Source organism: Pempheris klunzingeri, chromosome 12 (genome assembly GCF_042242105.1).
Source record: "Pempheris klunzingeri isolate RE-2024b chromosome 12, fPemKlu1.hap1, whole genome shotgun sequence".
NCBI classification, from domain to species: Eukaryota; Metazoa; Chordata; class Actinopteri; order Acropomatiformes; family Pempheridae; genus Pempheris; species Pempheris klunzingeri.
In genome coordinates, this window is record NC_092023.1 from 1,566,497 (window position 1) to 1,580,562 (window position 14,066).

The following is a 14,066-nucleotide window of genomic DNA, read 5'->3' on the forward strand; positions in this document are numbered from 1 at the left end:
AAGCTGACCTCTAATCTTGATGCATCGATACATCTGCTTGAAGCAATAAAGTAATAAACGATAAGAAAAAACAAGAGAACAATACAAGAAAAGCGTAATTCAGTTATTATGACAAGGCACATCTGTAATATTACCACAGAGCAGATTCTACGCAATAACAAGTGTGCAAATGTGAAGGCTTTTTCTAGAATTACAGGCTGTAACACAACCTTTGCACAGACACACACTTGCGTGTATGTGTAGGGCCTACAGACAAACTGATTTATGTAATCCAATGTAGCCCATCACATGATAAGTGAGAACGGGACTGGCTGCAGGGACTGCTTCCAGGAAGCCGCGGTTATCTCAATGATGATCACATGATGACAGGTCCTGCTGCTGCCGCTGCTGCACTCATAAGATCAATCTGATCTCTAAAAAGTGTCACTGCAAAAACGGTCGGAGAAATACTTCTTTAGAGCACATCAGCTACTTTAGTCAGCACAGATATATACAGGAAAGGTCCGGCAGCCTTAAAACAAGCAGGATAATGTGTCAAAGACATTTACAAGTCAGATTTCCCCTGTCCTGGCACAGCGGCCGCTCAGGCTGCGTTATAAAGCAGAAATTAGACGGCGCTTGTCATTTGAGGGGATACAGGCACCGAGAGGGAGGTGTAGGGTGGTGCCCAAGCGTCTGCTCACTGTGGCCGAACAGAGGAAGCGGACTTCCAGTGATATTACTGATGTAATGTAAAGATCAACCCTGAGAGAGACGTGCAGCATAATGAGAGAGCTGTCAGGCTCATTACTGATGAGTTCACTGCCAGTCTGGTCGCCTCTCGCTCACATCCAGGACCTGCACGTTGTGTATTCAAGACCAACTGACGGAGCACACACACACACACACACACACACACACACACACACACACACACACACACACGTGACTTCTTAGTTTAAAATACCTGTTATTTTTAGACTTTAACTCAATGGGGCACCTTTAGAGGAGCAGTGACAGAGGTAAGGTACACCTTTAAGCTTTAGACTAAGCTGACACTGACTCAACTGACATCACTAAAGGCAATTTATCTAAAGTTTTTCACCAACACACACTGATGTGGAAGAGTTGAGTTGGCACCAAACACTACATTAAAACAAATGGACACTTGAGCTGCGTTTGGCTTCACAAGTTACGTCAAAGACTTTTCACCAGAGCAATATTTACTTCAGCAAGTGTATGAAAAATACATTTCCAAAAGGTGGATAAATAAACTTGATAACAGAGAAGCATAAAGCAAAAAATAAAACCAAAACTAACACAATTAAATCCAAGAAGTAGAGACACACACCTCTCTGCCCCCTCATTTCCTGTCATCTCTCTACTGCCCACCATCAAATAAATGCAGAAAATGTCTTGTTTTACACATCAGGATTAATATGAGCTCCTCTGAGAGCAAGAACAAGTACAAGTGGTGCAGCTTTTCATTTCATGTGGCATCACACACACACACACACACACACACACACACACACACACACACACAATTATTGACTAAAACTGTGATTCAGTTTCACATCTGACCTGATTTGCTAACGTACACTGAGCTGCATCGTTCCTGTTCCTCCACTGAGTTTCCTCGTCCAACAAACTGATTGGAGGTGATTATTTTATCAGCAGCTTTACACCTCTCAGAGGATCAGATCAATACTTTGCATTACTGTTGACCGCTTTCCAAATCATGTTGTAGCACTTTAGACTCTCTACCTTCCAGGCAGTCAGCGGTTAGCATGTGAGTCAACTTTGAAATGTGACACTTGAAATGTGTAATCCATCATAATGAACGTCACGTCTGCTTTTGTTTCTTGTAATTTATGTCGTGGCTGTGCGGTGACGCAACGCAGACTTTTCAGATCAGTCAGCACCTCAGAGTTTCTGCGCTAAATTCACTACGATGGGCTGAACGATTCGAGCGAGACCAGCGGCTGAATAGAAGGGAGGTAAAGAGAAAACACTAATTTAAGATCTTAAATGCTAAAACATGCTCTGAAACACTGTCAGCAGCAAAGTTAGGTCTAATTTATAGTAAACAAAATAGTCCGTGGGAAGCATTAGAAGACAAAAAACTGAAAAACACTCGACCTTTGCACTGAGGGAATTTAGTTTCATGACTCATATGAGATCTGAAAACTGAAAACACAGAAACACACACCGAACGTCTCTGTGGTGTTTAGTGAAGCAGTATTCTGCTTGGTACAGACTCCATCAGCTCTGACCTGAACTACAAGGGTGGAATTAGTAATTCCAACTTGGCGCCAGCAAGAATGATTAACATGAGGGCCTCTATTTGGTGCCTGTCAACCTAAACACACTCACACACACACATATATACTGTACACAGGAAGCTGTTTCAAATGCAGGCTCAGACCTGAGAGGCCAGCGTCTCTGCATGGCAGCAATGAACACTCCCGTCTGACCACCTCATGTAGAAAGCAGCTCCAAAATGTGACAAATCCATCCTCCGCCAGTTTCCCCCTTCACTTCAACACACCCACACCCTGAGCCAGCACACCCCCCTCCACCACCACCCCTACCCCTCCCCTGGGCCCCCTTCAGCCGGCTGCATGTCTCTGGAGGTCGCCTCTGACGTCAGCAGCTCGACTGGGCAGAGTGCCAGATCTGTGGGCCCTTGATGGATGCGGTTGGTCTGAGAAACAGTCCGCTGTGTGTGGAGAGACTCAACTTGGCCCGCTCAAACACATCTAATGACCCGTAAACACCCGACAGGCCCGCTCCCTCTCCCTTTCTTCTGTCTATCACACACACTGACGATTAAAGGAGACACATGTGAGGATGAGTGATTTGTACTGCAAATGGTCGGGATAATAAATACAACCCACAGTGGCGCGCTCTGCTTGTCCTTTGGTGTTTTAGGAGAAAAGGTTTTAGTTTTTCAGCGCAATAAAAGCAAACGACTGACATGGCTGCAGATATCTGAAGCGGCCTGTACTTGTGGTTGACTAGTCAGGAACCCATGAGGGATTATTTGAGCTAAAAAGTACACGCATTTAAAATATTACAACCCTGCATCAATACACTGAAATCCACTGATCCAATCATTATGTCACAGTGATCCAGAGAGCTGCAGCGTGTGTGTGTGTGTGTGTGTGTGTGTGTGTGTGTGTGTGTGTGTGTAGGTATACCTGCAGGCCTGCTGCTGGTCTTCCTCTTCAGCCATCTGTCCAACGTCTCTGCACTCACACTCTCCAACACAAAGTCGTCCAGCATCTGCGGGTGCAGCGAGAGGTAGGCTTTCACTTTCTCATCTGTCAAGCCTGAAGAGCACAGAAACAAAACGTCTTTTAGTTCACACACACACTACTCGAGCGTCCTCGCGACCAAGGAAATTGGAAAAATAACATGGAGATGTTGCATAAAATAATGGAAAAACTAGAAAAAAAAAATCAGAGAAGAGAAACACGAGATATAAGAGGGCAAATAGAGAGCCGAAGGTCATCTCTTTCTTCTGACTGTGAGGTGGTGGAGGCAGCAGCAGCAGCAGCGCTTCAGTTCCAGCTAAGGCTCTCAGATAGCCGAGCTAGCTCACTTATGTTTACTGTAAAGCTGTGTCTCCAGGGATAGGAGCCCCCAACAGAGGCAGCAGGATAAAGGAGGACTCGATTGTGCTTAATAGGCAATTAGGTTCTTGAGAGCTCGCTAAGTGCTGCTGTTTACTGTCTTTGTTGTCAGGGAAAAAAGGCCATTTGCCAGACCATCGTTGAGGGAAAGTTGTTTTTAATACACCCTCTGGCGTCTGAGGGGCCGTCATGATGCACGAGAAAACCATCATGTTTAGGTCACTCACGCAAATGGAGTGTGTGTCTAAAACAAAGACATGTAGCTGAGACATCATCTCATCACGAGACTGTGGACTCAAAGCCAACATGAAGTGCAGCCTCAAGTAATAATTCCTGCTATGGTGGGGCTAAATTTACATTTTATGGTATGGTACACAGTGAGTGTGTCCGTTATCAGATAACAACAGAGAGAAGGCCGTTGTGTTCAAACTGGTGCGACCGTTTTATTCTGCTTTCGCACGAAACGTCTGATTATCAGCAGCATCTGTGTAGACTCCCTTCAAGTATGAATCACAGGAGGACATGCAGCTGGAAGGCATGTGTTCTGCTGTCAGACACACAAAACATACACACACACACAGCATGGAAATATTACTAAGTGGGGTGTCAGTCTGGAAAAACCAGGGTGGTGAGTGGCTGCAGACGCTCGGACAACAGAGCTGGACGTGGAGGGTGGCGCAGAGGTGAATCTCGTGTCAGATAACAAAATAAAACCAGATGCAGGAGCTGGAAGCATCCACTTCAGCTGCAGGTAACCACCGCACGTCTATGAAAAGTGTTTCAAACTTGCACTTGAAGAATAACTTTTACTTTTAATTTAAATGTAATTTTAGAATCAAAGTGCTCCTGACTCTGGTAAACAGCCCGAGCAGCTATCTACAACCTTTGATCTATTCCCCCAGAACAAATCATTTGATCTTCAGTTACGATGGTTCATCTGCTCAGTTTGAGTGTGTGTGTGTGTGTGTGTGTGTGTGTGTAGGTTGAGGAGGCTTGTGGTTGCAGGCAAATAAGGCAAACAGAGGTGGGGGTAAGTTTGGGGGGTAGAGGACGCTGCGGTCTGATGCTGTCCAGACACGAGACACAGATCTTCAGGAGCGGAACGCCTCACGAGACTCCTGGCCAGCTCTGACGCACATCGGCAGAATACGGCTTAATAAATCAGAGAAAGTTAAGGGGGGGCGAAAAGAGCTGCAGGGGACAGAAAGACACACAGACAGGAGTAAAATGGGAGCGCTGCAAAAGGCCCTTACGACTTTGTCCTATTTGCAACACAAAGAACGCACTGTGACTAGTGACACTACAAAAAAATGAAAAAACAAGGACGCTGTATCCGTTTATGAATACAAGTTTTGTGTCGACGGTCTCTAAAAATTATTTAGCAATCATATGTGTGCACATGAACAAAAACAGTCAAATGTTCTATTTCCATCGGGCAAAAGCAAACTGCAGTGATTAGATTTTGCAGTGGGCGTATAATGGTTGATAAAATGGTTGTTCTGTGTCTAAAATTACTGGCCCACACTAGCAAAAAGTGTAAAGGGAAAAAAAAAAAAAAGTAGAGTTTGTGAAGCCTTATTGGCAAAGAAACAGCAAACCATAGATCTCCAGTAGAGCCACTGTCTGTTTCATACGTCCAACTCAACCCTGGACAGTTTCCTCAACTGATATTGAGAAAATGACAGCAACGCTTTTTACTAACATACATAATCAGAATATATTTATCTGTGGACTCATCAGTATCTACTCTGTATTCTACATTTTAGTTATTGTCAGTAAATCACATAAAAAGACGTCTCTCTCTACATTCACCCTCCCCAACGTTTGTTCCTACTGAAGACATAAATCTAAAACAGATTATATTAAATATATATATATTTATAAGATAATATTTGCTTTTATTCTAAGATAAAAAGGTAAAATACTGTCCTACAACAGCTGGGCACTGTAGTTTTTATCAAACATCATCCAAACAGGAGTTAATAGTGCTTTTCCTTGGGTCTATATTCAGCTGCGGATTAACACACACTTGGTGCTGTAGAGATTAGTCCAGACAGTAGGACAGTGTTTCTGGGATTGCTGTAACGGAGTGATGTGCGTTTATCAGCAAAGGAGCTCGAGGAATAATACACGAGGCTTAGTAGTTCTTAGTGGGATCAGGTCCTTATTGTAAAAGAGCATGAAAACATCAAACCCAATAAGAAAAGTAAAGACCGTTACCAGACATATCCTTTAAACTTTGTTATGGTGGTGCTTACAGTGTGATGCCTATTATGCTGCATTAGCGAAGGGCAGTGCACATGACAGGAAAGCCCTCAAGGGTCGACTTTCTCTGAGTAAATGTATAAGCAAAGACGTTTGAAACTGTTAAACCAGTGTTACATGTTTTCAGCGTTTTGCTGAAATCATTTCTTCCACTGAGTATAGTCACTTTAAATTAAACAAGATACCAACAGTTCAGGTAAAACCCTCCAGTGGCAACGGAGACGCAGTAAATGTATTAATCTGTACCAGTTTAGAAGAAGAAATCACTTGTTGGAAAAAGTCAAAAATGTAAATATCATCCATCTCTATTAGCGGCTCTGGAAGGAGAAGCCAGAGGAATGACTGGTTTGACCCAACAGCCACTATATTACTGCACCATGGTGATTGATGGCACTTTTTTCTGAACATTCCTGCTACTTTCTGCCGACCTTACAGACTTTCCCTGTGATTCCTTCTTAAATCTTTCGAGCCGCGGCTCAACCTAATGCGACCGCAGTGACACTCAGAGCGGTGGGATATGCGTCAGTGTCCCGGGCCTGCGACTGTGACGGCTAATCAAAGGTGCAGCCAGATCTGTCCCACATGCCGTGGACCGGAGTGGTTAACCCCACCGGGAACCACATGTGCTCACACAATCAGGAGACAGAGGCTGCTGTGGTAGCAAAGGCTTGACCGGAGTTTTTTCTGATTTTCTTATTTCATCAAACATCAGTAAAATGTTCCTTCCTGCGGGGGCCAAAGCTGCTGCAGACAATGGTGTCATTAAGATAAGCACCAGCTGTCTCACAGGTCGAACACACAAACACCAAACCGTACAAACTAAATAACAATACTTAATACTTAATACTGATGCTGCTGCTGGAGATGGAGCTACTTTATCTACAAAAAAAACCCTAAAAAGTCCAAACTTTTATTCACAATTCACAACAAAACTGATCTCTGCTTTCCATACAGAGCAGGTCAGAACAATACTCCTTCATCTACAGAGATCCAACAACTGGAGAATCCACATGAGAAACACTCGTCGAGGAAATAGAATAACGAGGTCTAAAGGGGAACTCTCTCCACATCTGGATCGTGACGAGGGCCCCCCTGTAGTCCCTGCTCGTTCAAGGCGTGAAAAGCCAAACCAGTTGGGAACCGCTAGTGTAGTGCTTCACATTGTGTTGTATTTTCTACAGTGTTTCCCTCTGAGATGTCGTGGAGTAGACGTATAGCATCAAACTGCTCATCCAGACATTTATACGTGACGTTTAAACGGGAAGCAGTTTGTTGTGCAGCATGTTTGTGAGCAGCTGAAGCGCAGTTGGCAGAGATTTTGGTGCCTGACTCACACTTGGGTTTCCTGTGTAAAAACTGAAGCCTGAGTTCATGCAGTGAGGTATTGTTGCATAACACTTATCTTGACTACAACACACCACACCCTGGGACTGGGAAGGGACGGCCGAACCAGTCACAGTCTGTCTGCCTCTCACATCCAGCTTTCAGTGCGAACACGCTCCTGTTCGACAGGGACTGCGTTCACAGTCGACGACGGGCTAGATATCTATAGGTTCATGTGCCAGCACGAGTTTGTGGTATTAATATGGAATTCCAGGCATTAAAACATGCTGAAAAAGCTTCCAAATAGTGCATTCTTGGGAATTACAATTCAAGTTTATAGGCATTTTTATTAAGGAAATCAATTAGGCATGGTCTGATTTTATATGGAAAAGTAAATGGCTTGTAGAGATGCTGCGAACTGTAAGTAATTCACTCCACAGTATAATAAAACGGGCTTTTTTTTTTTACTCGTATTGCGGTTTTAAAGTAAAGTTGAAACCTGATACGAGTCAGTTGTGAGATATCAGATATAATATGAATCACGAGTACTAATAAGATACTTTTGCAGGTCACCATTTAGATGGAAAACCCCAGAGTCTTTGTGACGCCCTTCAGCGGGTAGGCAGAGAAAAGAAAGCCCTGCGAAGCGTGGCCTCATTTCTCTCTCTGTATCCACCGTGTTTTATCATTCACACTGTTTGATGGAGGCCAGCTCAGCCTCTCGCTCTTCATGTCATAACTTCAGCCTTCGTCTGAGAGCTGAGGAGCAGAGACGGTGATTGTAACTGCACGTCTTCAACTGCTGATCGACTTCCTCTTTTATTTCATTTTATCTCTTTTCAACTTGAAGACTTCTGAGCTCAGCTTGTTTCTCAATAAAAAGCTTCTGTGTTGAGAGAAAACTCATCCACATATCACAAGGTATACTTCTCACCCAAGGCAGCGCCGCAAGGACTCACTGGAGCTCAAGTGAAGTGATGATGTTTATCACAGATTCATCTTTGTGACAGCGCTGAAGACTTTCAGCGTCCACTGCTTGAACTTCTCACCTTGTGGAAGTGGCGTGCCAGCGTTCGCCAGGACGTCAGTGATTATCGTGGTTTCAGGTGCGACGGAGCTCATCTCTGAACACACACATCATCATTTTAAAAATCATAGATGATTAAATGGATGATAAAAGTTTATAAAAAGCATATAGCCAGCCATTATTCAGATATCTGCACATGAGTGTGAGGGCTGAATGGTTTCAGGTTTGTATTGGTTCATGAAACCAAAAGTAATTCAAATTAATTTATTCAACTTATATTCCTCAGTTTTCTTTTATTATTTTAATTTTTCGGTCACAGTTTGGTTAGGTTTAGGAAAGAATGATTGTTTGGCTTAAAACAATAAGTCAAAATCAAATATAAAAGGCAGGTACGTCTGCTGGGAAAGGATGATTAGCAACAGAAATCTGTGACAATCATAACATCATCTATAAATGTCTTAGTAGAGGAAAGTATTTGGTGTATAGATGTGTGTGACGTTTAACAACACTGAAAAACCTTTTGCCCTGAATTTCATTTGTCAGCTTCATTCAAGTAAAAGTGTTTCCCAAAAAGCTGCATAAATGAAACGGTTAGTTTCAGATGTGAGGGTAGAGATGGTTAAGTTAATGGTTAAAAGCGGTTTGGTAAATGAGAACTGTTGGTGGGGGGGGCAGACATTACACAACTTGGGGGTAATGGCTGTTTAACAAGGCCTCTCTGCTGAGAGCTGATGAGGTGGTTACGCTACAGTAGAGGGAGAAGGTTATCAAAGAAGATCTGAATATAAGATGAGAGTTTAAGTTTGTAATTGTTGCTCTGTAAGGCTGCACATTCCTGCAGGGGGACTGCCAAACAGACAACGAGGCTTTAATGGAAACAATAAACTCACAAATGCAGAGAAAGGAACATTTTAAGAGCTGCTGAGAACAACAGGCAGCTCCACCCTATCTCCATCACTGGTGAAGCAGCGAGCCGCTGTGTGTCAGAGCCTGAATGTGAGTCTTCAGCGCTGCTGTCAGATGATGTGGAGCGGCAGAGTCAGCAGCAGAGGCCGAGCCCGGCAGTGCCGCTGTTTAGTGAGCAAGATGTTCCTCCTCTGCAACACACTGATGAAAAATGCACATGAGAGAAAAAGGGAAAAGACCACTTCTCTTGAAGCGCACTCCTTCTGGCAGAGAGTCAAGGGCAAGCTGCCAAGGTACTACTTTTCACTTTCCTGACATGAGGCTGAGGCAGGAAAGGGAGGGGGGCTGCGGGGTGCGTGCGTCAGCAGGTCCGCCTGGGACTCCCTTGCCAGGAGGTGGGAAGAGCATGTGGTTCTTATCTTATCTATGGGAGGGCTGGAGCACAGCGGCCAACGCTGACGTTCAGGGAGCAGCACAGAGAGAAAAGGAGCGAACGCTTTGAATCCTCTCCCAAAGCTCACCTCATTTATTCACCCAGCCCGTGCCAGGGAGCCGGGGGGGGGGTGCACGTGTGTCCGTGTGCAGGTGAACACACTCACCCGCATTCCACAGCAGCTCAGGTTGAGGTGACCGGTGCGGCTAAATCAATGCACCACTCAGTGGAAAGGTGTCAAATGAAGAAAACGCAGTTTCACCCTGGACTTTAACTGCAGTCCCATCACTTCCACAGACACACCCCCACATGGTGAAAACAACCACCGCTGCACAAACATGCACGCTCACACCTCACACTCAAGAGAGAGAGAGAGAGAGAGAGAGAGAGAGATTTCCATGGAAATGTAATTTGCATTATTTCCACTTCCATGGTCCAGGTCATTAGACGTAAAGGGTAAGGGCTATAAATGGCGAAAGGAGATGTAGATAAGGCATGTCCCTTGATCCTCAGCCTAATAGTGTGGCCACAGGCAGGCTGCAACACTCCAACTGCAGTTACACACACACACACAGCAGGGTCAACCTTCAGCTCAAGTCATAAACTCAGAACTTTCTCGTGCATTTCCCTCCGGTGAAGGGAAGCTGAACCGCAGCCAGAGGAGCTAGATCACACAGCCGGAAACAGAGCTGATTGTGAGCCTCCACAGTACAGCTGGAGCCGCTGCCTCGGAGACAGCATCCCGCCCCGAGCTAAAAAAGAGCCACATCAGTGATCGGGGGTCATGTTCCCCGCTCCACATCTGGACTGATGCTGAACTCTGCAGCCGCTCCACAGAGGAGCCAGTGGGGACCCCGTAATGAGAACCACAGATCTTTGCATCTTCTCCGGTGCCGTGTTCTTTTATGAGCCTTGACACAAGGACAAGTTGTAAAGAAATCTACATGCATGTGGCCTTTTCCCATCCCCTCAGATACCAACCCACGACAAGCTGACGAGGGGTCAACGGACGCTTTGAGGAGAACGTCATCTGTTTCGTGCACTGTGCCCTGGCACAGATCCAGGCCTGCACGGATCTTGATATATATATAAAAAAAAAGGGTTCAAACTGCGTAACAAGCTACTTTTCTTTGGCCTGAGTTTCCTGAGAGTTAAAATAAACACTAAAGGCAGATCACAAACCATTTGGCACGCGCTCAGCTCGGTCTGGAATTATTTAGCCAAATCAAATTTCAATCACGCTTTAAATTGTCATATTCCGATCATATCGGGCAGTTTATGTTTTCATACCTCCAGTGAGTGTGCTGAGAGGAGTGTTCACTGAGAGAGAGAGGGAGACAGAGGGCATGCTGTGGGGCAGGAAATGTCCAGCGTGAGCACTTCCTGCCTGACAATGCAGCCTTCTTCACCGAGTTAAGCAATTCGTCGACGAGCAATTGGGTTTGAAAATGCCTGAGAGATCACATTAGGGCTGACCCAGACTGACCTCCGATACTGACCAGAACTATCCACGAACAATGCTCCCAAACACACGTGTTCACGTATAGGTCCCGGCAACGTGAGGCTGCAGACAGCTCCAGCGTGCCAGGACTAACAGCCAGGGAGGGAGCGAGCCAACATGTTGTCTTTACAAACCGGACTCTGTTTCTCCAGGGAGGACTGGATTTGCAGGACAGTCCAGCAACTAGTCCCACTTCAGAGAGGACAAACAATGGCAGCAGGATAAACATGCCAACAGTTGCCAGAAAACAAAACAGCACTCTTTACCACAAAAGCAGCCCTCCGCTCCTCTGGGTCCATCTATCACACGCCTAATATTCGGAGAAAGTCGTCCGTGTAAAAGCACGCAGAGCAGATAATGACTTCAGAAGTGTGTGTTTGTGTGACTGTCACACAGGCTTGGCTGCAGTAGAATCAAATTATTCCCAAACCAATCACAGGAAAACATGCAGTGAGAAGGCAAACAGCGTGTCAAGTTAATCCCACATTTAGCCCAGATTAATTGACAGCTGTACATTTGGAGAAAAAAAAAAAAAAATTAAAAAAAGGAGCGGAATAGACGTGAGCTGTAAACTCACATGTAATGACAATTACAGCACCAGTGGAGGCGAACAGTCGGTGATGAAGCCAATGACTTGTTTATGGTGTTAAAAATGGGCTGAAACAGCTGAATCTTCCTGCTCAGATGAAACTTTAAGGCGCTCAGTCTGAAGCTTTGTGAAATCTGAAATTCTTGTCCTTTTTTGGTCAGCGTGAGGGCGGGATACCTACATACAGTACCTCAATAATACATTCCATGACTGCAGTTTGCTGCTATGTGTGTACTTTGGCATCAGTCGGTATCCCAGGCCCCAAATGCTAACTGGTTATTACGGGGTTGCCACTAAAGGTCACTTAAGGTGCCACTGAAACGACTGGAGCGGCTGACAGAGGTCTTCATGTGGCTCGCCGAGAGAGAAAGTTATTCTCAGTTATGCTGATGAATTACAATAATTCTTACATCACAAGTTCTCACAGCGAAATTACAAAAACTCAGTTGCAGTTAAAATGCCAAACTATGGACTGTAAATTTAAAGACAAGCTAAGGGAATATAAATGTATTACTGGCAGAGGATATTCACTAAAAATTACAAATGCATTCACTAAACCTTCTGCATGTGTTTTCTTACATTGGCACTAAATTCTGAATATATTTAATTTAAAAAAAAAAATTAAAATATGCAAAATTGTGGATGATAGCTGCAGCTGACATATTGTGCTTTATTTATTTATTTTAAAAAAAATATGCTGAAGACATAAGTGTCATAAAGCAACAGTGAATTTAGACTGAACATTCACGACAGCCAAGAAAAAAAAAAAAAAAAGTATGAATATTGTGATGTGTATGTAAAAATACAAGTTAGTATATTGTAATAATTATTCTAAATTAATATGAACCCTGAACTGTTTTTTAGATGTATTTGCCTCCACTCGGTGCCCTCAGTGTGACACTAGCTGTGGATGCTCAGCCTCTCTGCAGCACGGCGGACTGTCCCCTTCACGGACCGGACCCACACGGACTCTGCATGTTTGATCAAAAAGCACCGCGGAGACACGCTGCGTTTTCCGGATCGCGGTCCCGGCTGGCTCCGGCGGAGCCCCCACCCATCCACAGCGGCTATCAATCTGTCATTCATAAAGTTGGGCAGACACATGGGCAAATAACGTGCGTCTGCAGGACCAAGATATGTCCACGATTCACTGCCCTGCAGCCGAGAGCCGAATCTTCTTTATATTTCTGCGTAAAATTCAGCGAAAATATTTGTCAAAAATACCTACTTGCACCCAGGAAACAGTCCGTTAACCTTCTGAAACAGCTTGTTGAAGACGGACCATCTTCCATTTCGGACTGTGAGCGCAGAGGGAGAGAGGAGCCACGGAGAAAAGTGCGCCTCTGCAGCTGCAACTTGGTGCGTCTGGGCAAAAACCAAAACTATTCCAGTGCTGCGATGAGGTGATGGTGTCCTCAGTGCTTCGGGCTGTTCACGGTTTAGGAAGGGCAAGAAGAGCAGAGCGCTACCCCCCCACCCCCCCTCCACCAGCGCTATGACCCAGCACCGCTGGCCGAGGTGTAGCTACAGTCGGCCCGCCTCCTCGGCGTGGTGGCTCCGCTGTGGATGTGCAGCAGCAGCAGACTGGGGGAGCGGAGACGACGACGCATAGACACAGAGAAATGGGAGTAAACACACACACACACACACACACACACACACACACACACACACACACACACACACAGGAGCGCGCCAGTGTCAAGTCACACACATTATTCACACACAGCTTCCTCTGCAGTGTTCACGATAAAAGCCCAAACACTGAATGAACTGAACATCATGATCATTTATCAAGAATAGAAAAGAGATTATTTCCCGTTAGAACATTCTTCGTGTGTTTCTCTGAGTCTGAGATCAAATGAACACACATGATAAATAAGACAACAGGAGGAAAACACTCCATATAAGAACGTAAAGCTGAGGCTAAACATTATTGATGCATCTTAACGGGACAAATTCACAAAGAAAAAAGACAAATAACTGATATTTTTCTAAAGATTTCTTTCATCCACTGTTTTTTCCCCCCACAAACCAACACGTTTGTTTTAATTTGAAAGGCAAACCGCCCGTGTTTCCGGTGTCTTTGCGCCTTTGACGCGTCTGGGAAGCGCACTCTTGACGCTGCTGAGCTGCTGTTCCTGTTCCTGAATGTGGCTGCGTGAAGGGGGCCGAGCCTCGTGCCCAGCGCTCCCCGGAGACACGCTGCTGCTTCCTGAAAGGACGGAGACAGAGCAGGGGGGCAACAGGGGGGCAACAGGGGGCAACAGGGGCATCTCCTCCCTCTCCTGCCAAAGAGCCTCTCAGCAAGGCAGCCACCGGGTTGGTTGGTCGCCCTGGAGGTGCCAGGGCCGAGGCTGACCTCTGACCTCCCCGGAGCTACAGACAGTCTAATCTGGGTGAGG

General features: G+C 45.3%; 1 protein-coding gene across 3 annotated transcripts in view; it reads right to left on the reverse strand.

Annotated features, from left to right (window-relative positions):
- Nucleotides 1-13,109, reverse strand: part of pde10a (phosphodiesterase 10A) — a 31,563-nt gene extending 18,454 nt beyond the window's left edge. For 2 of the 3 annotated variants that reach the window (XM_070840755.1, XM_070840754.1), the window contains exons 1-2: nucleotides 12,890-13,109; nucleotides 3,183-3,314 (exon numbers count right to left, since the gene is read on the reverse strand). In XM_070840755.1, coding sequence (XP_070696856.1) covers nucleotides 3,183-3,314; nucleotides 12,890-12,953 — 196 coding nt within the window. In that variant the 5' untranslated portion in view covers nucleotides 12,954-13,109. The remainder of the gene's footprint in view (nucleotides 1-3,182; nucleotides 3,315-12,889) is intronic. The other variant, XM_070840756.1, reaches the window with a different exon arrangement.
- Nucleotides 13,110-14,066: the final 957 nt, after the last annotated feature.